At 38.6% G+C, this 25,030-nt stretch overlaps 1 protein-coding gene across 1 annotated transcript in view; it reads left to right on the forward strand.

The window, feature by feature from the left end:
• ltbp1 (latent transforming growth factor beta binding protein 1) overlaps positions 1 to 21,374 on the forward strand; it is a 224,142-nt gene extending 202,768 nt beyond the window's left edge. The window contains exons 24-31 of the mRNA XM_084735368.1: positions 1,426 to 1,587; positions 3,190 to 3,279; positions 3,722 to 3,850; positions 5,875 to 6,015; positions 12,703 to 12,879; positions 16,059 to 16,220; positions 19,785 to 19,934; positions 20,032 to 21,374. Coding sequence (XP_084591494.1) covers positions 1,426 to 1,587; positions 3,190 to 3,279; positions 3,722 to 3,850; positions 5,875 to 6,015; positions 12,703 to 12,879; positions 16,059 to 16,220; positions 19,785 to 19,934; positions 20,032 to 20,204 — 1,184 coding nt within the window. The 3' untranslated portion in view covers positions 20,205 to 21,374. The remainder of the gene's footprint in view (positions 1 to 1,425; positions 1,588 to 3,189; positions 3,280 to 3,721; positions 3,851 to 5,874; positions 6,016 to 12,702; positions 12,880 to 16,058; positions 16,221 to 19,784; positions 19,935 to 20,031) is intronic.
• Positions 21,375 to 25,030: the final 3,656 nt, after the last annotated feature.

The raw sequence follows: 25,030 nt of genomic DNA on the forward strand, positions 1-25,030 counted from the left end.
CGCATCTCTTTGATTCGAACTGACACAGCCCGTTTGCTCATGCTTCGGGGTCGTTCAACAGAGTAGGCTAATTGCAAATAAATATTGTTTTAATGTGTAACTACTGAAATGTTCACACAAGGGCTTTCATAAATTCCTACAGTGTTGCGGCCTTCGCAGGTTAAAAGTTAATGACAGCGACTTGAAGTGAGGAGGAGCAACACGTCTCTGGCTTGTCAGCGCAGTGGTGTCGCTCACTTTTGCATGTGATGCAAAACATTAAAAATAACGTCATTATAACAAAAAGAATAAACCTGCAGTGCTTGAAGTGCTAGCTTGGGGGATCGGGAGTTTTGTGGCTTCAGCAGCTGATGAAGACGAAGGTGCGCAAATAAATTGGTTGTCTGAACATTTTTCATGGACACACATTTGTTGCATATTTTGCAGATAGGCTTTGTTGTGTCCGTCGGCTCACCTCTGGCATCTGGGATAAACCCAAAAAACTCCCAAATTGGAGATGTGCCGTTTTTCTTTGCCACCAAAGCCACAGATGTGTCAGTGTTGGCAGCCATGCTGACTGGTAGCGATCAACATAAGACACGTGCCAAGGACACGTGCCGCCCCTGCCCCCTTGCCAATTAAATCGTGTATTGGCAATCTAGAGCAATGACAATCTACAATTTGAAATTTAGAGGCAATCGCACAGCCCTACTTCATATCCTTTAGCTGTGACAGGAAAATTATTTTACTATCTATTGTATAAAGTTTGTGTACCTCAGTTCACCTCTATGGAGAAATAAGACTCTGATTCAAACAACAATAAATCTTCAAGTTTAACAGCAACATTCATATTTGAAACATTGTCCACCACAAGCTCATTGGATTTAATGACATTGACCTTTAAACTACTACTACTACTACCAACAATAACAACAACAACAACAACAAAAATAATAATACGTAGAAGACGAACAATACGAATATGAATAAGAGCAAAGAAGGAGAATATAAAGAAGAAGAAGAAGAATACAAATAACATTAAGAAGAAGAGGAAGAAGAAGAAGAAGAAGAAAGCTCAATGCACAGATAATAACACAGATAAATAGACCAAACACAAACTAAGAAGTCATCACCAATTTGACAGCTCGTGGGCAGTATTCTAAAACATGCTGTGACAAAACGAGAGAAAAGTGAGAAAAACAAAACACACAATGTAGCTCATTTTCTATCACCACTTACAGATAGCTGACTCCAAAAAGGTCACAAATCATGAGAACAAGCATGTTCCTCACTTTTTAGTTCCCTTGGAAACAGTGTCGTCTGTGCTATTTGCAGCATTTCTATATTTAACTGCATTTTGTGTTTTTAACTGACAACCTCCCATCTACTCCTTAACCTCTGTTGTGTTCACTCTTCTCTCCCTGTCTGTCTTCAATCATCTTCCAGCATCATCAGTGGAGCGTAAGGAGTGCTACTATCGTCTGAATGATGAGAACCTGTGCGAGAGTGTGCTGACCAGCCATGTCACTCTGCAGGAGTGCTGCTGCACGCTGGGAGCTGGCTGGGGTGACAACTGTGAGGTGCATCCCTGTCCTGTCAATGGCACAGGTGAGTTAGAGCAGGGGGGAGTGTGAAAAGTTTTCAGTCATTTAGATTATTATCATTTGAGAAAAATATTAATTTGTTTACAAAATGCTCCATAGTTCAATGTTGTGTTCATTTTTAAATCAAAAATAGTTCATACATTACGTTCTACAGGGCGACACGGTGGTGCAGTGGTTAGCACTTCTGCCTCACAGCAAGACGATCCTGAGTCCTGTGCAGAGTTTGCATGTTCTCCCCGTGTCTGTGTGGGTTCCCTCCGGGTTCTCCGGCTTCCTCCCACAGTCCAAAGACATGCATGCTAGGTTAATTGGTGACTCTAAATTGCCCGTAGGTGTGAATGTGAGTGTGAGTGGTTGTCTGTCTATGTGTTAGCCCTGTGATGAACTGGCGACTTGTCCAGGGTGAACCCCGCCTCTCACCCAATGTCAGCTGGGATAGACTCCAGCGACCCTTTGGGAATAAGCGGTTACAGAAAATGAATGAATGAATGAATTACGTTCTACAAATCTGTAACTTTTAATAAATATACTGCATATATAAATCTTCAAGCATGTGCCATGCAGTAACTGTCTGTAATTGTTTTTTATCTGACATTTTTGTATTTTCTATTATTTGTTATTTAGAATTCTACTATAGTTTAGATATTTTTATTTTAATATTCTATTTATTCATATTTTTATTGCAGATAATTTAAAATACTTAGAATTACATTTTAGTTTAAGTATGTACCAAAAGTGAAACACACTCTCTTGATGTCTATGTTGACATGGTGCAAATATGTTTAATTTATGTCTAATCATTTGTCTTGTGCTGTTTTTTCACATAACTAAATAGTGTAAATGTCGTGTTACTAAATTGGCAACAGCAATTATTTAGTAGTCTTATTACAGGTGTGAAGCTAGAAAGCAACAGTTCATTGAGCTTGCACACTGCTTAGACACATGGGATTATCTTCTGATTTTATTCTGTTCTTTATACGTGGATGAGAGGTTGGCTGGAATTTGATTGATGATTTGACACAAACCTGGAGTTTTAAAGTTTATCTGCAGCTGTTGTCACTGCAGTATAGGGCTGTTCCCAAATCAGAATTCTTTAAGCTGACCGTGAATGGCCAGTTTAGAATGACAGCTGGAGAGCAGGAGCAGTGACATCTGTAACATTCTTGAGTCTCTGCTGATTGCCCCGCAACTGTCCCCAGCCAAGAAGTAGTCCAGCACATAACCAGTGAGGTGTTACTGTTGATTTTACACTTGAGTTTTTGTACAGATTAAACAAAGAAGATATAACATGTAAATATGTGAGCTTTATAGATGGAAACAGCTTGCCTGGCTCTGCCTTGTCTTTGTGCTGAGCTAGGTTAACAGGCTCCTGACATTACCATGATATTGCATGTAATGGACAGACATGAGAGCAGTATTAATCCTCAGGGTTAGGCTTTGACTCTCCACCAGATAGCAAAGCCAGAGAGCATATTTCACAAAAGGTGGAACTATTCCTTCAAGAAGAACATTTGAAGAAATTCAGCCTCATACACTTACCTCACACACACACTTCAGTGCACAATAAACCTCCAACCTCCAAGCATCCACATCTGTCCCTTTTCAGACCAGTTCAATCAGATGTGTCCATCTGGAAGAGGTTATATTCCCAGTGGAGACTTGCTGTATGGCGTACTCACAGCTGAGAGCTACAAAGGTAAAATCAAGCTACTGCTGCATGACTTAACATTCATATGTCACACCACTGAATCTACAGTGTTTTATAGAACATGTTTTATTTTCCATAATTCAGTGCTTAGTCTTGACAATTCTCACTTACATAGTTTTAAAACAGTCCATATTGTCCAAAGTGTGAATTTTATACCTCGAAAATTCCCACAATTAAACAAAAAAGCCATGTCCATAGCATGATAATGATGAATGATGTGAGGATGATGATCTGTGTCTGTATGCTAATGCTAAATAGGTGCTAGATACAGATTATACCTAAATGTGTTAATGGTACAGCTACCTCACATGGGAGTCAGTACACTTCTACATAAAGCCACAACACAGTTGCTGCTGGCTCTCCATAAAGCCAACAGTAAACTGAGTGAACATATCACATGTGCTGCCATCTCTCTGTCATCTGTTTGCAGATGCAGATGAATGTACCCTGTTTGGCCAGGAGGTGTGTAAAGGAGGCTACTGTTTGGACACTGTGGGCAGCTACGAGTGCTACTGCAAGACCGGACAGGACTATGACCCTGCCAAACTGGAGTGCAGAGGTCAGGGTGAAGCACAGCCAAACCATGGGCTGTGTGTGTGTGTGTGTGTGTGTGTGTGTGTGTGTGTGTGTGTGTGTGTGTGAGAGAGAGAGAGAGAGAGAGAGAGAGAGAGAGAGAGAGAGAGAGTGATAAAGATCTGTTTTACACATAACACTGAACTCAACCTCTGTTAGCTGATAAGGTGCTGTCAGATCAGATGCTGTATATGAATGCTCTGCTCTCCCTCCAGCAACTTAGAAACACCACAATAAGAATCAATAACCAGATCAGCAGCTTTGATGACAGAACGAACAGCAGACAGCACAGAATAATCCTGCTCCATCACGAGTGAGCAATATGAACAAAAACAAGAATACAGTGGCTAGCTAGTTCATGACTTCCACACAAAGTCCCATACCTTTTAGTCTGAGGAGCTATTTTTCAAGAAACTAAAATGTTAATTCAGTCTGTTGTGGTCTGCATTTCTCCTGCAGTCTAAAGACCCACAAAGACCCACAAAAATTAGGTAAAATAGTCTGCTGATGTATGATCTAATTTTTGTGAGCGACTGACAACAAAGTCAGTCATTTTTGTTTAGTAACTCCATGTTGATGTGTCGAAGCACAATGAACAGAAAACAAACTGACCTGTTGCAGAAATAAAATGCTGCAGTTACTTGACCAATCAGAAATATTCAGCAGTGCGAGCCTTACCTCCAAAATTCTTGTACTTTTAGAAAGCACTTTTTTGGGGATAAAATAATGTACCCAGAGCTTAAACTCAGGGCCATGTGGTGAAAACATACTGAGTTCCTCAAAGGGTTCCTAGTCCCTGGGCAAAATTCCTGCAGTGTAATGCATCTTACGTCTTATCATTTATAGACATTTTAATGCCAAAATGTTACAAATATGCCTTTAACACAAATATTTCAAATTAAGTAGTCAAAATAGCTGGCCTTTTACAGAGTTTTTTAACCACATAAAACTCTCTTGAAAATATTTAGAACCTCTCCTCTATGTTGGCTGAAAATGTAATCATTTATATGTTATTTATATGCATTTTTGCCTTTACCAACAGTAACAGTGGTAGAGTTGCAGGAAAAGAGAGAAAGGGCTCTTCCCAATGGCCTCTCTATCCAAAAAAATGTAGTAAGTGAACCTTGAATTTAGAGGATTTTGTTAAACCTTTTTTAAGGTTGAAAATTAACTTTAACTTTAAGCCAGCACAGACTACAAGTTCTAACTGTGGTTGTGAGGACCATGAGATGAAAGCTCCAGAAAATGTTAATAAGTGGACAGTAAAAAAAAAAAAAAGATTTATGTCTGAAAGGAAGGCCTTTTCTGACATCTCTGGTCTGCATGAGCCACTAGTGCACATAAAAGCTTCTTTGTCTTTGAAAAGTTCAAAACGATGGAGAAGTAAATCTGTAAAAACTCAGCAGTTACTACCCAGCACTACACAGATCTACAGTCTTTTTTTTCTCTTCAAGCTGATCTGGGGTCTGAAATCTGTTTTCAGTTTTAATTGACAGAACATAAAGAACACTTTAAAACATAATTTGGTCTTCTGGTCTTTCCCCCAAATAACAAATTTTTGGTCAAACACCTTTGAAACAGCAAGCCAGACTTGTGGTGTGGTCATTATCCCAAATTCTCTATCAGCCATCTTTGGAGCCCCAGCTGATACTACTACACTGCAATACAGTGAGTTCTTGTGGAACTACAAGTGACCACGTATTTTCATATATACATCCATACACATAAACATAATGCATAAATGGCTCAAACAAACTCTTCTTTACCCAGTGGACAGAAACTTCAGCATGAAACTGTTTTGTTGGAGATTTGTGAGGTAGTGTGGGTTGAACTGGTTGGTAAAGTGGGGCTTAGTGAAAGAGTTCTTTATAACCAAATAATCAGTTTGTGTGTGTGTGTGTGTGTGTGTGATTGAGTGAATGTATTGGTTATGAATAGTAATACACGTGAGTTGACATGAAGATATAACATAAAAAATGACATTTTTCTGTTTGCTTTTCTTTCCTGTAGACATCAATGAGTGTCTGGATGAATCTGTGTGTGTTGGTGGACAGTGTTTCAACACAGATGGTTCTTACATGTGTTTCTGTACACATCCTATGGTGCTGGACCCCAACAGTAACCGCTGTGTTTTCTCTCCTGAGGGGGCTGGTAAGTAAGGCTTTTTATATCCCATGCACAAAGTTAGAACTAACGACAACAATTCAGAGGCTGCATTCTAAAACATCCCCCATAGATTTTCTGAATTTGGAATAATTAATTCAAGCAAGTCTTTGAAATATTTCAGTCAAATATGGTCAAACTTTGGCCTCAAAAAACAGCTTCCTTGCAAACCATTAATCCTGAAATCAATCCTGAAATTAATGCTGGAGCTTCTCTGGCAATGCTTGCTCCCAGGCTGTGTATCACTCCCAAATAAGTTCCAACAGTCTTAGTAAATCATTTGTTACCTTCTGCCTAAATTTAGCCATCTCCAACCCAATCCCTCAAATTCTTCCCGCTTGATTTTTGGAACTTAACGGGCCTCATTCACAAACAGGCATATAGGTAGGTAGGTGGGTTAAGGTCAGATCATGCACCATGAAGGGATATGGGCAGCAGGTGAGAACATGTATGTTTGCTTTTTACTTGGAAATAAAAAACCCTAAACATAGACTTCACCTGGACATTGGACCTCTTTATTGCCTGAGTACAACCCAACTGAATAGTGCATCAGTGGCCTTTGTTGTAAGTTTTGATTTTTTTGAAGAGACTCTTTTTTTTCCCCCGACAAATAGTCACTACATCATCAAAGGCACAAACTTCTTTTTTTTAAAAAACTTTTTATTTATTAACATTTTCCAAATTTTTAAAGGAAAAAAAAAAAAGAACATACACACGTACACTATAAACAGTGTGAGGTCTTGGGATGATAAAGAACAATGTGCTCAAATTAAGATAGTACAGCAAGGTACATACAACATTTATGATTCATCTGTCTCTTTGGCTAAATATGCACACCACTTTTGCCATCGCTTTTCTCCCAAATCTTTTTGAAGCCTCAAGATGTAAGTCATTTGTTCTAATACATATAGATTTTTAACAGTGTTGATAAAAATGCCTATTGTGGGACACTTCTTCTGGAGCCAGTGTTTTGTGATGGCCTTTTTGCTGGCTGCCAGCAAAATCTTTAAGAGGTAAACATCATTTTTACTCAGTCCATCTGGGATATTTCCAAGATAAAGGGTTGCGAATGTTGTACCGATATTAAGACCCAGAACTTTCGAGATAATATTTGCCACTTCCTTCCAGAAAGTCTGAATGGGGGGGCAAGACCAAAAAACATGGGCATGATCCACCATAACCTCTCCACATTCCCTCCAGCAGCTCAGTTGGGTACCAGTCTGTTTAGACTTCTGCTTAGGAGTACTGAAAAAGCGAATTAAATTTTTCCAGCAGAAGTCTCTCCAAGTCCTGGAGCTGGTGGAGGATGACTGTGTTTCCCAGGCATTCAGCCACATGTCTTCCGTTATTTCAATTTTCAACTCTTTTTCCCATCGTTGTTTCACATAGTCTGTGGTATCCATCTTCAATGAAGTGATGCCATCATATAACTTACTTATGAGGCCTTTATTAGTTCCTGAATTATAAGCGTCCATAAATATATGGGTAACTTTTGTTGGATTACAACCTTTTAACTTTTTACAGAAATAATCACAAAGTTGTAAATACCTATAAAAGTCACTCCCACTGAGCCCATGTATCTGACATAAGTTATTAAAACTGTCAAGTTCCCCTCTTTTAATAATGTTACATATGGATGTGATACCATAGTAAACCCATTGTCTGTATTTATAATCTTGTGACGCTGGTATAAATTTGGGATTATATGCTGGCCATCTAAGCAGTTTGATCTCTTTCTGGAGTTGGAAGCGTTTAACCACTTCCTCCCATAAACTCAGTGAGAGATTCACCCATTGGCTCTCTGTCTGTAACATTTCCTTTGTTTTACCCACACAGCCAAGCAGTGACTGTATTGGTGTATCTGTTAAAGATAACTCCATAGTTTTCCATTTGGCCACATATGTTGGGTTACACCAATATACAAGAGGTCTCAACTGGGCTAATAAATAATAATCCCTCAAAGATGGGAGGGCCATGCCCCCCCTCTCCTCCGGCAGGTGAAGAGTCGAGAGTTTTACTCTCGGCCTCTTTTTATCCCAAATGAATCGTGAAATATGTCTATTCCATTCTCTGAACTGTTTCTGTGGGATTTCTATTGGTAAAAAGAGATACAATAATCTAGGAAGAATATTCATTTTAACTGATCTGATTCTGCTGCCAAAGTCGAGAGGGAGCAAGCCCCACGCACCTAGGTCATCATATATTTTCTTATTAATGTAGTTATAGTTAATATTAAACAACTGTGACAGGTCCTTAGATATACTTACACCTAGGTACTTAATGTGAGGTGAACACCACTTAAAATTATACATTGCAGTGAGTTCTTGTGTTGGTGTATAATTTAATGTCATAATCTGGGTTTTTTGTATATTAAGGACATACCCTGAATATTTCCCATATGCTTCCAATATTTTCATCAATAGAGGTAGGCCCAGACTTGGGTCCTTTATTGTGACCAATACGTCGTTTGCATACAAACTAATTTTATACTCCACTCCTCCAAAAGAAATACCATGTAAGCTAGTCTCCTGACGTATTGCTTGGGCTAGGGGTTCGATGAACAAATTAAAAAGGCTGGGACTGAGGGGGCATCCCTGCCTGCAACCACATTGCAGGGTTATGGAGTTAGAAAGGCTACCGTTGACCTTAATTCTTGCAGTAGGAGAGGAGTAAAGAGCTTTAATACAGCGTATAAAGTCATCACTAAAACCAAATCGATTCATTACAAGGTAAAGAAATTCCCATCCAAAGTCAAAAGCTTTTTCAGCATCTAGACTGAGGAGAACAGCACAATTTTTTTCCTTATTAATCCTTTCAATAATGTGTAAAGCTCTCCTTATATTGTCTTGGGTTTGTCTATTTTTTATAAATCCTGTCTGGTCCTCCTCTATTAACAAAGGCATTACAGTTTCCAACCTCTTTGCTAATATGGAGGTATACAATTTGTAGTCTGTATTTAAAACACTGATAGGTCTAAATCCTTTACAATCCGTTCTGTCCTTTCCTTCCTTGGGGATTACTGATATGAACGCCTCCCTCCAAGAGGGTGGGACAGAGCCTTCTTTCTGAATGTAGTTAAAACAAGACATCAGTAAAGGGAGCAAATGTTTACTCATGGACTTATACCATTCTGGGGGAAAACCATCAGTACCAGGTGATTTATTAGTATTCAAGTTCAAAATGGCTTTACTTATTTCCTCCTTTGTTATAGGTGAAACAAGTTTGTCGTTTATTTCTTTGCCAATTACAGGGAGGTCTAAAGAGTTCAGAAATTCAATGATTGTGTATTTATTAACCTGGTCCGGTTGAGAGTATAAAGATTTATAGTATGTTTCAAATGCTTTATGTATACCCTCCAGACTCCTCGTAATTTTATTTGTGACAGGGTCTCTAATCTTATAAACAGTATTTTCGGCTTGTTGTTTTCTGAGTCTCCAAGCTAACAATTTTGCTGCTTTGGGGCCTGCATCATAATATTTTTGTTTCATAAACCTTATGTTTTTTTCAACTTCCTCACTTAGTATTTTATTTATTTCTTGCTTGACATCTTTAATTTGATGTGTAATAGAAGGCTCTTTATGTGAGATATGTGCTTTCTCCAAATCTCTAAGTTTTTCCTGCATTAACAAGTTTTGGGTTCTTATCTTTTTCAGCGCAGCTGTCCTAGCGATGATTTTCCCCCGAAGAACAGCTTTAGCTGCGTCCCATAATATACAGGGGTTTACCTCCCCACTATCATTGTCCTGTAAATATAAGTCCAGATCTTTCTCCATTGAACTCCTAAAACTGGGATTGTTCAACATACCAGTATTTAACCGCCATAATGTTTTTTGCTGTCTACTATTTAAATGTAATGTTAGATAAACCCCCGAGTGATCTGAGAGATCCCTCTGACCAGTTCTACAGCATTTCACCCTATGTAGGTCCTTGTTGTACATAAAAAAATAATCTATTCTTGAATGGACAACATGACGTGCAGAGTAAAACGTGTATCCTGGGTTTGATCCATGTAAGGACCGCCATACATCAATAAGTCCCAAGTCTTTCAATGCTTTGCTAATACGTTTTTCAGTCAAATTCTTTTTTCTTTTCCTATTTGATGTATCCAATAAGGGATTCAGGAGTATGTTGAAATCTCCTGCACAAATAAGAGTCCCATTTACTTCTGATGCAATTAAATCAAATACCTTTCTTAAAAAAGGATATTGTGCTTCCCGGCGGAGCATAAATGTTAAATAATGTTACTTCTTTTTGGTCTATTTTCCCTTTTACCAGAATAAACCTACCCTCCTTATCCTTAATTTCCGATATGAATTCAAACTGAATTGAATTTGATATCAATATAGCAACTCCCCTCTTTTTTCCATTTTTATATGATGAGAAGAAGGTATGCCTAAAGCCCATTTTCTTAAGTTTTTCGTGTTCAACCTCAGAGAGGTGGGTTTCCTGCCAAAATGCTATATTTATCCTCTCCTTTTTTATCTTAATTACCATTTTGCTTCTTTTAATTGGATTATTTAGCCCATTTACATTCAAAGAAAGTATGTTATAATGTTGGTAATGCATTCATTTCACTTTTTAAACACTGAACTAACATCCCAGACCTCAAATAACAAACGAAGTGGCATTGAACAAACCCACTCAAAATATTATAGTACAGAACAATGAACTTAACTTCCAGTAGAAAGGCTGCCATGTAGCCTTTGACAGTGAGGGGAATGGCCACAAAGTGGGGCCCCTCGATAGTAAAAAAAACAAAAAAAGGTCTTGTGGCTCTCTGTCTGCTCAAATAAAAAACAATAAGGAGGAGAAAACCAACCAAGATATGTAATGTTACTGTATTCCAACACCATAGATGGTGCATCCTCAAGTTCAGAATGGAAAAAACAAATCTGAGCAGAACCAAAAACAATCTCCCTGTCGTTGTAGATCCAATAGTGGGAAATTAAGTGTCTCGTTAATTCCCTGTTGTGTCGCCTGGCTCCAACCTACAGTACACCTTCAGTTTATCCCGGATCTGGTGCCAGAACCGGTGCTTTTCTCCATCGCGTCGGGTCTCCGTTATCTCCCACGGTAGAAGCTCCGCCAGTGTCTCCTCCGATATGCCCTTAATCTTGGTCCCACGAGCAACTTCACCCACTGTGAATCCTTGGTTCCAAAGATCCTCCGCTGCCTGTGTTGCACTTTTATACATGACGGTACCCATTTAAAAAAAAAACCCCGCATTCTGGTCATCGGGGTTTGAAAGCGTATGCCATTCTCCTTCAGCACTTTCTTAACGGGTATATATTCCTTCCTCTTAATCTGCACTTCTGTTGCATAGTCGTGGTCAAAGTACACCCGTTTGTTTTGAACGCGGAGCTCCTTTTTCCAGGCGGCGTAGAGAATCTTCTCCTTGACCGAGAAGTGGAGGAACCGAACCACCATGGAGCGTGGCGTGGCACTTGCCGGTGGTTTTGGTGCCAGGGTGCGGTGGGTGCGCTCTATCCCCAGGTCACATCCAACGTCATCTCCCAGCTCCGACTTAATAAAGTTCTCAATAAAAGCCGCTGCGGAGGTGCCCTCAGCGTCCTCTGGGCCGCCATAAATCCTGATATTGTTGCGCCTCGAGCGCCCTTCCAAATCAGTCACTTTGTCCTGTAAAGCCCGTTGATTAGTGAGCAACTGGGTAAGAGCATCCTTGACTCCAATATCCCATCTTTTCATGTCGGCCAAACTTCTTTGATGACAACACTGGGGTTAGTGCCACCACATTGCAGGGCCCTTGAGACATTCTGTAACTATACATCGAAATTCAATTGGCTGATGTTACAGTCAGTCAAAGTCGTTATCAAATGGCAGCTTAAGGCTTCAATGAAAGTGAAATGAAAATGAAACAAATTCAATGAAAATATTGGTTCTGGATACATTATGGTGGCTTACTCAAAAAGTAATTGAATTCATACCCATTCAGACACACATTAATGTAATTATGAAAGAAAAAAGATTTTGATTTTGACAAAGACAGCACAGCAGGCCCTGGTGGCCCTGGCAGCCCACCACTGTAAATACTGTGCAAGTGCAAGACAGATATCATTCAGTGTTAAGCACTGCCTCTGGTGGTCAGAACAGTACATATAATTATAAATATTTAACACTGAAATTATTTTTTAGAAAAGGCCATACAAATGCTGTTTAAATAATTTGCTTAGTAATCAACTTGTCTGCTTATGGATTCATTTTGGGTCTTCATGACAACATATGAAACAAAGCCTTGATGCTCAGATGTTACTTTGTGATGTCACAGTGAGTGCTGCAGCATCTGGCTCTACCTCACTCTGTAGATCATATTTCTGTGTTTATATTTCTGTTGTGTTGAGAAAATGATTAACTATCATGGCAACTCAAGGCTTCCATACATTTCTAACAATACAAATTAAAACAATTGAAATTGTTGAAAGATTGAATCAGTTTATGTGCTTCATTCCAGTTATAGAAATTAACTCTACTTATTTGTATTTAGTATCAGGGAGTGCAGCCCATGTGCTGAGGCTGTCACTCAGCAGTGGCTGTGGGTTTGTCTCCTGCCTGTGACCCTTTGCTGCATGTTTTCTGTCCTCTCTCCCACATTTCCTGTCTATGTAAAACTGTCCTGTCAATAAAGGCTAAAAAGTGTCTGTGTGTGTCTGCGCACAGAGCAACATGAGGCGGAGCAGAGAGATTACCAGGGGATCTGCTGGCAGAGTGTAACAGAAACTATGACGTGCACACGGCCTCTGGCTCCCAATAGGAAGACCACATACACAGAGTGCTGCTGCCTGTATGGAGAGGCCTGGGGCATGGACTGTGCCCTGTGTCCATCCAGGAACACTGGTATACACACACAAACACTGCTGTCATGTGTAGCTATAGGGCAGGCTCTATGTGTCTCATGCTGCTGTAACAATTGTTTGATGAGCAGTGTCTGAACTCATGCAGGCAAACTGCTGAGCATTTGAGGTGCTAACAAGTTTCTATACAGAGTGTCAGTTCTTTAGTTAAAGGCAAACAATGCAGGATTTAAAATAATCCCTTTATCAATTTTCATCCACGAGGCACCAGACGTGTGTGGCAGCGCCAACATCCACAGATGCCCCTCCCTGTTCTTTCTTATTTTCTCGTTATGTTGCTGCTCAGGGCATTTACCACCCCGAAATGTTGGCGTTTGCCATCCTGAGAGACCCAGCAATCAACTACCTTTCTGGGGCATTTACAAACAGCAGATGACAAATCCTGCTGATTCTACCTCCCAGTTTCAATTGTGAAGCAGCTTACAGCCCAGAGATTAATGGGAGGCAACAAACAGCCAACCAACATAAAATAAAGCGTTTTGAGAGTTTTGAATGGCTGTGAATCTACCTAACATCAAAGTTTCTTCTCCTGAGATATGGGATATTTGATTAAAGGTGTAAGTTAAATCTTTAGTAATATGACCTGTGAGTTTAACTAAGTGGAGACTAAAATAGTTGTTGTGGTTGTCCACTTATTTGCACACACAAAGTTTTTTTCTGTGTAAGATGCCAGTATTAAAAGTAATTTGCACCATGTGGTTGTTCATGGTGTATACCAAATTCATCATTTCAATTTTCAAATCTGATTTCATTACATCATCACCGCCAACCTTAAAATGAAAACTTAACAAATAATTAGCTTTGTTGAGTGAATGTGAAGAATCTACCGGTGAAGTCATTGTAAAGCCCATATGATGTGGTACCAAGTCACTGTTCTGCAAGTCACAAGTCTTTGCACCTAAGTGCCAAGTCGAAACAGGCAATTCCCCAGGCAAAGCTCAGGTTTGAAATGTTGAGCTTTAGTCATAATGTAACAGTGAGTTTCCAGCCTCAGTGATTTACCAAGTTACACAGTTGTCAAGCTAACATTGGCTAAACATTAGCTTGCTAACTACAGTGGTGTGAAAAAGTGTTTGCCCCCTTCCTGATTTCTTATTTTTTTTGCATGTTTGTCACACTTAAATGTTTCACATCATCAAACAAATTTAAATATTAGTCAAAGACAACACAAGTAAACGCAAAATGCAGTTTTTAAATGAAGGTTTTTATTGTTAAGGGAGGAAAAAAAATCCAAACCTACATGGCCCTGTGTGAAAAAGTGATTGCCCCCTGTTAAAACATAACTGTGGTTTATCATACCTGAGTTCGATTTCTCTAGCCACACCCAGGCCTGATTACTGCCACACCTGTTCTCAATCCAGAAATCACTTAAATAGGACCTGCCTGACAAAGTGAAGTAGACCAAAAGATCCTCAAAAGCTAGACATCATGCCGAGATCTAAAGAAATTCAAGAACAAATGAGAAAGAAAGTAATTGAGATCTATCAGTCTGGAAAAGGTTATAAAGGCATTTCTAAAGCTTTGGGACTCCAGTGAACCACAGTGAGAGCCATTATCCACAAATGGCGAAAACATGGAACAGTGGTGAACCTTCCCAGGAGTGGCCGGCCGACCAAAATTACCCCAAGAGCGCAGCAACGACTCATCCAAGAGTTCACAAAAGACCCCACAACAACATCCAAAAGAACTGCAGGCCTCACTTGCCTCAGTTAAGGTCAGTGTTCATGACTCCACCATAAGAAAGAGACTGGGCAAAAATGGCCTGCATGGCAGAGTTCCAAGAAGAAAACCAATGCTGAGCAAAAAGAACATTAAGGCTCCTCTCAATTTTGCCAGAAAACATCTTGATGATCCCCAAGACTGTTGGGAAAATACTCTGTGGTCTGATGAGACAAAAGTTGAACTTTTTGGAAGGTGTGTGTCCCATTACATCTGGTGAAAAAGTAACACAGCATTTCAGAAAAAGAACATCATACCAACAGTAAAATATGGTGGTGGTAGTGTGATGGTCTGGGGTTGTTTTGCTGCTTCAGGACTTGGAAGACTTGCTGTGATAAATGGAACCATGAATTCTGCTGTCTACCAAAAAATCCTGAAGGAGAATGTCCGGCCATCTGTTCGTGACCTCAAGCTGAAACGAACTTGGGTTCTGCAGCAGGACAATGATCCAAAACACACCAGCAAGTCCACCTCTGAATGGCTGAAGAAAAACAAAATGAAAACTTTGGAGTGGCCTAGTCAAAGTCCTGACCTGAATCCTATTGAGATGCTGTGGCATGACCTTAAAAAGGCGGTTCATGCTCGAAAAGCCTCCAATGTGGGTGAATTACAACAATTCTGCAAAGATAAGTGGGCCACAATTCCTCCACAGCGCTGTAAGAGACTCATTGCAAGTTATCGCAAACGCTTGATTGCAGTTGTTGCTGCTAAAGGTGGCCCGACCAGTTATTAGGTTTAGGGGGCAATCACTTTTTCACACAGGGCCATGTAGGTTTGGATTTTTTTTCTCCCTTAATAATAAAAACCTTCATTTAAAAATGCATTTGCAAATGCATTTTTTGTTTACTTGTGTTGTCTTTGACTAATATTTAAATTTGTTTGATGAAACATTTAAGTGTGACAAACTAAGAAATCAGGAAGGGGGCAAACACTTTTTCACCCCACTGTATTCATGCCAGTATTTTCGCACATGTTTAGGTCATGGCTGCTAATTTCATTTTATTTTATTAAAGAAGGAAAGCAGAAGCAGAAGTTAAAAGGAAAAAAAATACAAATAAAATGCTGTACACATCAGATTGATTATTTAATTATTCAATTTTTTAAAGTTGTGATTGTTTGTTGTTTTTTAATATCACAATACACATCATATTGTGGACTTTGATTGAATTGATATTGTGGAATTGATTTCATTGTAATATTCATAGGTATCCTCACACACTCTACACCATCTCTTTACCAGCTTGCCGTAGCTGCATTTACACCAATACTAAAGTACAGACAACACTAACATGTGTGTGGAACCACTGATTAATGAGGCGACTAGTCAACTGTGGCTTCTCACACCTTATTACCTAAATATTAGTATTATTATTGTAACAGCACTTGGCAGCTCCTCGCATTTCTTATTCTGTGATTTATGTCTTTTCTGTCTCTCTGTCTCAGATGATTATGCATCCATGTGTAACCTTCCTGTGGGTGACGGGCGACGGCCATATGGTCGTGATGCCCTTGTTGCCGGCCCACATCAGGAATATGAAGTGAGCCCAGACTATTCACCATCACCTGAACAGCAGGCTGTCCTGCCTTTTTATGAGAACGAGGAGCGTGAGTATTTCCTGTTGTGTCCTTTATATTAATTTTGTTTCTATATTATCTTAAATATATATATATACATAACTTTATATATATATATGTATATATATATATATATATATATATATATATATATATATATATATACATATATGTTTGTGTGTTTTTGGTCTTTTCTTGCCTTTATTTGATATGATAGCTGAAGAGTAGACAGGAAAGGGGGGGTGAAGAGAGAGGAGATGACATGCAGCAAAGGGCCACAGGCGGGGGTTGAACCAGCGGCCGCTGCAGAGGACTGTCAGCCTCATGGGGCAGATCCGCTACCAACTGAGCTAAACAGCCATCCCTATTTTATATTATATTTATATATATTAAGGCATGATGATTCAAAATGATCTGAGGACAGAGTAGAACAGAAGCAACAAATGAAAATATAATAAATGATTTTGTGAAAAATAAATACAGTAATACCATTTTGAAATGATATTACTGTGAAATTTTGATTTGTTTTGAAGCCATTTGACAATGTGGCACAAACTGGCATTTTAAATAGTTAATAGTAAGGTAGATCTTGAAGGAGTTAATCTACTTTCAATGATATGGTGAGTGACCTCTCCATATAACACAGTTTAATTTAACAGCAGCACAAATTTAAAAAAAAAATCTTATGTATGACTTATTGTAAACACAGCCTGCATTGATTTGTACAGGAGCATTTATGTTTAGAATGGATTAGTTTTAGCTTGGTGTAGCTAACAAACTGGCAACACAATGTTTATATGTTTATGTATATATACTCGACCTGTCAAAGTTAATAAGGTGTTAACAGAAATTCATTTAAATGCCACAAATTTTTTTGACGTGCGATTAACGCATGTTCTGTTTTATTGGCCTGACACATAGTTTGAATCAGCAGCTGGAAATGAGTCAGCTCACAGTCACAAAGATGCAAGTTTCTGTCAAACAACAGTGTAAACAGGCTTGTCTGTTCAGGCAACTGGCTCAGTACAAAGAAACAGAAGTATATGAGGAGGGAGATGAGCAAGTGCTGATGGAGCTGCAGCTTCACCTGAAACAAGGTTAAAATAAGGCTGACCCACAGCAGAGAGAGAGAGAGAGAGAGAGAAATCATGTGAATATGGACAGATGTGTTGACTCGATATAAAAATCTTTTATGATCATGAATCATAATGTTACTGTACACTTCTGTGGTGTGTGATTTTTTTACTCCAAGTCTGATTTGTGTAGTTTTAAATATTTAATTACTTCATGCTAGGGGTGTGCGATATGACGATATTAGATCGTGAAGGATTAGAACGTGTAGACGATCTGTCAAAGTGAGGAGATCATATGGATTGTTCAGGGGTCCCTAACAGGCGGACCGCGTTCCGAGTCCGGACCCACATGCCATCCTATACGGACCCGGACTTATAACCAATAAATTATTAAGAGTTTTTAAATTTTGACGGGATGCTTCTATTTTAACTGGCGCAACTTTTCTAGTCTTTCCGGCGCTGGTTTAGCTGATCAGGAAACGCACAGACCAACTGCAGAGAAGCTGCGTGTGGAGGAGACTGTTGTTAATGACAGAGTTTATTACAACAGAAACTAACGTGATGGTTAATGACATCGACACCAACCAGATGCACTTATAAAATTAAACAACTGTATAAGGAGGCCTATACGTAAAACAGGAGAGTCTGTGTTTCTCTGTGAGAAACTTTCAGATCTTCTCACAGCAGAGTGAACAGGTGAGGGAGGAGAGGAGGACAGACTGATCACTAATCAATCATTGATACCGTCGTCCTCTTGGACTGATTAAAAAAATAAAAATGCCAAAATTGGTGACAAACCAAACCTGGGTGTCCACACAAATAAAGTCTTTGTGTGAAATACTGCAGAGTGTAACATCCTGCTGTTTACAGACAGTCTGCTGTCTGTAGTTTGACAGAGACAGAGAGGGTTGTGTCTAGAAGGGAACCTTAGACCCGCAAAAGATTGCGCAAGTTTGATTATTTTAGTCGAAATTATGAACACAAATCTTGCAAGAGTTGTGCAAATAAAGAGTTACCTTCTAGACAGTGCTCAGTGCGATGCCGATGTTTTTAAAGTGGCGGGCCGCCATAAATGAAACACTATTCACTGATCCACAGAGAGTCACTGAAACACTGATCACTGACCTGCTGTGATGGAAAAAATACTCACATTCTTTATTTAAGTAAAAACACTAATACCACGATGTGAAATTACCTAATTACTATTTAAAAATCTTGTATGTTACTATTTCCTTTTTTGAAAAATCAACATTTTTGTTGCTGCTGTTGTACTTTAATGGTATTCTTGTTGGTATTTTTTGATGACTAAATACAGACCTGCAAACTCGTAAGAGGAGAAAAAGATCACATGTTGGTAAACCAGTCCCCTGTTGGGGGTCTGGGAGCGTCTGTCCTGCTCCAGAAGAAAAATGTTGTGATTTTAACATGTGAACAAAACATTCTGGTGACTGTTTCAGTTAAAAGAGTTAGTTCCATCTTCTGTTTGTGGTTTCTGCAGACATTACTACCTTTACTTTTACCTTTGTGCTTGAAAAAAAAAGTAGAAAGTAAAGTAAAAACAGTAAATGTAAATCTAAATACATAGCATAATACATAATATAAATACATGTAAGATCGTGATAAAATCGAAATCGTGATTTTCTAATAAAAATATCGTGATATAATATTTTTGCCATATCGCCCACCCCTACTTCATGCTGATTGATTATAACAGCGAGGGAGGAGAGACGAGCTGCATAGAGGAGGGAGGGAGGAGAACAAGTGTGTGAAGTACTGACTGATATAAAAACTTTATTGATGATGAATCCTGATGTTACTGTACAGTTCTGTGGTTTAAACACTACAGATTAAAATATCTGTCTCTGTAAAGACCAAACTGACAGACGCTCGTCTCCTCCACAAAACGTTTGTCACTGTGCTGCATTATTGTAAGTCATGATGAAGAGTCCAGACTCTGTCTCTCCTCTTCATCTCCTCTGTGTGTGTTGGTGTGCAGTTCGCTGTCAGCTGTGGTCTAAAACATCGTCACTGATGTAAACTGTCAGAGTGACACTGATGTAAATGATCCTGCTGCCTTAATACAAAAACATGAATATCACAAATCATTTCATCATTATATAGACTGAGCTGAATAAAGGTGAGGTTTTTTCTCCTCAAAGGACAGTATTTTATTAAAGAAATAAACTATTATTATCAATAATAATACTAAATTCATAATTAAATACATATAAATAGTAACCTTTTCTTAAAATACTGCTGGTTCTGTGGTGTTTGAACTTAAAATCTGAAGTCTGCAGTTCCATAGAAGCTTCAATTGACTTTTCTATTGAAGCTTTTAGTGCGGTTTGGCTTAAATGTTAAATCAATTGACAGCACTAATATATACACATAAATTATGAGTTCTACAAATGCTGGAAGTGAAGCACTGTGAGCTGCACAGCTCATCACTGGGTATTCTATGATATCAAGTTTTGATGTATTTTAGCCCAAGGTTAACTTTTGTTGTGTTTGCATGCCACAGATCCATACAGGGCATTTGAGGGTTTGCAAGCAGAGGAGTGTGGAATACTGAATGGCTGTGAGAATGGTCGATGTGTCCGTGTTCAGGAGGGTTACACCTGTGACTGCTTTGATGGATACACCCTGGACCTGTCCCGCATGGCCTGCACTGGTAAGAAGGCAGTTACACACAACTAAAACAAATAAAGACAAGCATATCTTTTAAATGTCTGTCATGTTGTATCATGTCTGATCTCCTCTGTCCACAGATGTGAACGAGTGTTCAGAACTAAACAATCGGATGTCGCTGTGTAAAAATGCAAAGTGCATCAACACAGTGGGCTCCTATCAGTGTGTGTGTCTACCAGGCTTCACTGCCTCTGACAGACCCAACTACTGTGTGGAGGCAGCAACACACCAAACATCAACAGACACACAGTGAGCATGGACAGACACTAGGGGGGGCATGAGACACTATAACCACATGCACAAGCCTGTATTACTATACTTGTGAGGATGTCCACTTATTACATTGAGTCACTGTCAAACCCTCAACATTAACCTTAAAATCCAGCAGCACCACATCCCAGAGCAGTCACCAGTACTGACAGGGAAGACAGGTAGAGGTCTGGGGGTCATATATCTTTAAACTGCTAAACAGCTATTGATAATCTTTGCCCAAGTTCTTGTTCAAACCACCAGATTGTAAACCCTTAAACATTGCCTTTGAATGAACCTAATCCTGTTCTAATCTTACTTCATTATTTAAAAACTAATTCAAACTCAGATCTGCTCTTTATCAGAGTCATTATTTTTTAATCACTTTCTAAATTTCCCTTCTCTGCGACACCATGGATTATTTTACAGTACTTCTGTTGTAATATGTTAGTTATATTTTCTTCATTTTAGTGGTTTTCCAATGTGGACATTTTAAATAAACTGTAATTTGTTCTGGTTTCTTTGGTTAAACGAATAGTTCAAGCATATTTGTCAAAAAGGCAGGAGAACAAAATGCAGAAATCAAAAGAAGAAGAATACTCTTAGTCCAGCCTTCACTGTAAAAGTCCTGTATGTTGTGTTTCTGCTCATAAAAATAGCTTTTTGTTGAGTTATATATATGAATGGGAAAATTAGGTATAGGGACCAAAATGTTTTTGTCCCAGGTTATAAACATATTTATTTCTGCTGGAAAGTTGGACATGTTAATATTGGGCTCTGTGGGGACTGACTCACTTTTAGAGCCAGCAAGTGGCAATTAAAGGAACTGCAGATGTGAAAGTTGTCACCTGCCATGGACATTGTCATTAATTCCAACAGGAAATTTTCAGGAAGCTATATTTAATATTTGCACCCTCACAGAAAATATTGGAGGGTAAAAATGTGGTCCACCAGGTAGTACACATGGATAAGTTTACAGCCACACATTGATGTTTTGCCGGTATAATATTTACCAGGTTCATGTTATTGCAGCTTAGTAAGTTAGCATGCTAAAATTTGCTGATGCACACTCAACATAATCCATAGCTGAGGCTGATGGACTGTTGTTAATTTTGCAGGTGTTTAGTCCCAAATCAAAGGATTAAACACATTATAATTTTGACATCATGATGGTGTAGTTCTCTCTAGTTCTCTCTCTTCATTCTCTAGGGAACTCGAATGTGTGAACCAAAGTTCAAGCTAATCAAGTAGTTGTTGAGACATATCAATCACATATCCACACATGTCAACTTGGTGGTGGTGCTAGAGGAAAATTCAGGGGTTCTCACCAAAGTCATTACAATTCACCATCTGGGGAACATGAATGTTTACATCAGGCGTGTCAAACTCATTTTAGTTCAGGGGCCAAATGCAACCCAATTCGATCTCAAGTGGGCTGGACCAGTAAAATTAAAGCATAATCTATCGATTATTCTGGTGATTAATCGAGTAATCAGATAAGAAATATTGTGTGTTCTGCATTTTTTTCTATTACATTACTTTTTTAAGAACAATGGTAATAGACAAAAGAGAAGATAAGACAGGTCTATTAAATGAACAACTATAAATTCCTAAAGTAAAAATACGCAGTTAAGTACCTTTACTTTTAATGTAGATTTACTTTTACTGTTTTTACTTTACTTTCTACTTTTTTTTCAAGTACAAAGTAAAAGTAAAGGTAGTAATGTCTGCAGAAACCACAAACAGAAGATGGAACTAACTCTTTTAACTGAAACAGTCACCAGAATGTTTTGTTCACATGTTAAAATCACAACATTTTTCTTCTGGAGCAGGACAGACGCTCCCAGACCCCCAGAGGACAGGGGACTGGTTTACCAACATGCCACCTTTTACTCCTCTTATGAGTTTGCAGGTCTGTATTTAGTCATTAAAAAAATACCAATAAGAAAACCATTAAAGTTACAACAACAGCAATAAAAATGTTGACTTTTCAAAAAAGGAAATAATAACATACAAGATTTTTAAATAGTAATTAGGTAATTTTACATCATGGTATTAGTGTTTTTACTTAAATAAAGAATCTGAGTATTTTTCCATCACAGCAGGTCAGTGATCAGTGTTTCAGTGACTCTCTGTGGATCAGTGAATAGTGTTTTATTTATGGCGGCCCGCCACATTAAAAACATCGGCATCACGCTGAGCGCTGTCTAGAAGCTTTATTAGCATAACTCTCGTGAGATTTGTGTTCATAATTTCTACTAAAATAATCAAACTTGGGCGATCTTTTGCGGGTCTAGGGTTCCCTTCTAGACACAACCCTCTCTGTCTCTCTGTCAAACTACAGACAGCAGACTGTCTGTAAACAGCACGATGTTACATATTTCACACAAAGACTTTATTTGTGTGGACACCCAGGTTTGGTTTGTCACCAATTTTGGCATTTTTATTTTTTTAATCAGTCTGAGAGGATGACAGTATCAGTGATTGATTAGTGATCAGTCTGCCCTCCTCTCCTCCCTCACCTGTTCACTCTGCTGTGAGAAGGTCTGAAAGTTTCTCACAGAGAAACACAGACTCTCCTGTTTTACATATAGGCCTCCTTATACAGCTGTTTAATTTTATAAGTGCACCTGGTTGGTGTTGATGTCATTAACCATCACATTAGTTTCAACTGTTGTAATAAACTCCGACATTAACAACAGTCTCCTCCACACGCAGCTTCTCTGCTGCTGTGAAAACTGAATCGTGGGTGGATTAATATGTAGGGAAAAACCCAGAATGCGAGTTAGGTTTAGTCTTTTTGTCTTTATAAAACATCCTGCTGATGAAGAAAGTCAACAGATCAGATACAGACAGAGTCAGAGAATCACACTGACCTCCTCTGTGTGTCTGTACTGTACATGTGTGTATGGAGTAGCTGCACTGACGTAGAGAGGAGAGATGCTGCAGCCATGTGATAATAAATTACATTAAAATTGAAATGTCGGTACTCATCAATACTCAGTGTGCAAACACAACATCAAACACAGTGTGATGTACAGTTGTTCATATTTAAATGGATTTTAGTCAACGAATTACTCGAATTACTCTAGGAATCGTTTCAACCCTAAAATTACTGTCACACTTTGCAAAGTCATCCCACGGGCTGGACTGGACCCTCTGGTGGGCCGGTTTTGGCCCGCGGGCCGTACGTTTGACAGCCCTGGTTTACACCAAATTCCATGGTAATCCATCCAGTTGTAAGAGATTTTTACAAAATAAATAGGCTGGACCAAAGTGGTAGACTGCCTGACACTGCCACACAGCTAGCCTGGCATGTGGTAACGTGGTAACCAGTGCTTTAAAGAATCCTTACAAAATTTCTAATCACATATTTATTATATGGCCTGAGTAACTACTCTGTCACGTCCCTACACATAATGTGTTGTCACTAATAATCAGTGCTTTTACTCACTTAGCTCAACATGTGATGATGATGAGTTATGTTTAATTATGCCTTATGCATTTTAAATTTTTATTTAGCAGCAACACAGCATTTACAGTAAATGCTGAGTTGAGGCCTGACATCTTTGACCTAAGCCTAATCCTCCTCATATTACTATTTTGTGTTATGTCTGAGGGGACATCTGATCATTAAAAGTATAGAAATACAAGCTCACTTACACACACACACACAGACACACACAAACACACAGACACTTACTTAATCAAAGCCCATATATTCTGCACTGTATAAGATACACACTAAATGAAACAGTACGTTACTTGAGATGAAGATTCAACTTAATCTACTATGTGGTGCCTATGTGGGGGATAGAAACAGAATTGTATAAAATGTATGTTTTGTCTGTCTGTTGCTTTTCTATGGTTGTTTCTTATGTTGTTTTTAAGTGGAGTTTTATGTGTGTGTTTTGAGGCCATTTTGCTCATTTAATCGACAAACCCTATGGACTTGTGCTGGGGGATCCAGTTGTTCTTTTCTACCCAGTCAAACTGATTGTGGATATTTAATTCTGTGAAGAGGCCAGCTGTCTGCTCCCTCTCCTCCTCCATCGCCATCCCTCTGTCTGCCATAAAGAAAAGCTTCTTTCTAACACTACAGCATCACCAAATCATTCATATGCACATTTTGATTTTTTAAAGCAAGTTGCTAATGTAAAGTCTTTGGAATAAGCTTTTTGTTAGATTTTGTCTTTGTTTTGTAAGACTTCTAAAATGCAATCATACAGTAAAACTACTTGTTGTCTGGGACGTAAGACAATGCCATGTTTCTATTTTATTTTTTTTTTTTTGTTGTTGTTTTGTTTCCTGGTATTCTTTCTCTACTTCTTGTGTTGAGATTAATTAAATGAATTTTTATTTTTCATACTTATCTGCGTTTCACTGCAAAGTCTTGCCAGGTTGCAAAGCTGCTATGGGACAGCGATGGAAGAGAAGAAACTTGTGTACATTTAAACAAAAGAGTGGAGAAAACAGTTGGTGTATTTGTAATTTGTACATGAATAAATAGCTTTTTCTATGAATTCATATTACAGTGTACATTAAACCCCTTGGTAATAAACCACAAATTGTGATATTTACATTTTGCTTGTCTGTCAGTTTTTACTGTTTGAAACATATTGTGCTTTTTCTGTTATTCGCTAAGCTTATATTCTTTTATTCAAACAACATGTGATGAAGGTTGTTGTCACTTCTTATGTTCCAGTTATGAACACATAAGAACAGTTTTAAATTAAAAAAACAAAGAAAAAAGAAAAACATAACATTAACCAAAGATGATTGGTTAAACATATGTAGGACAATTACTACAACATCAAACTCAGACTTGTG

The sequence above is a fragment of the Lutjanus erythropterus genome, chromosome 14 (assembly GCF_056507025.1).
Source record: "Lutjanus erythropterus isolate fLutEry1 chromosome 14, fLutEry1.hap2, whole genome shotgun sequence".
Taxonomy (NCBI): Eukaryota; Metazoa; Chordata; class Actinopteri; order Lutjaniformes; family Lutjanidae; genus Lutjanus; species Lutjanus erythropterus.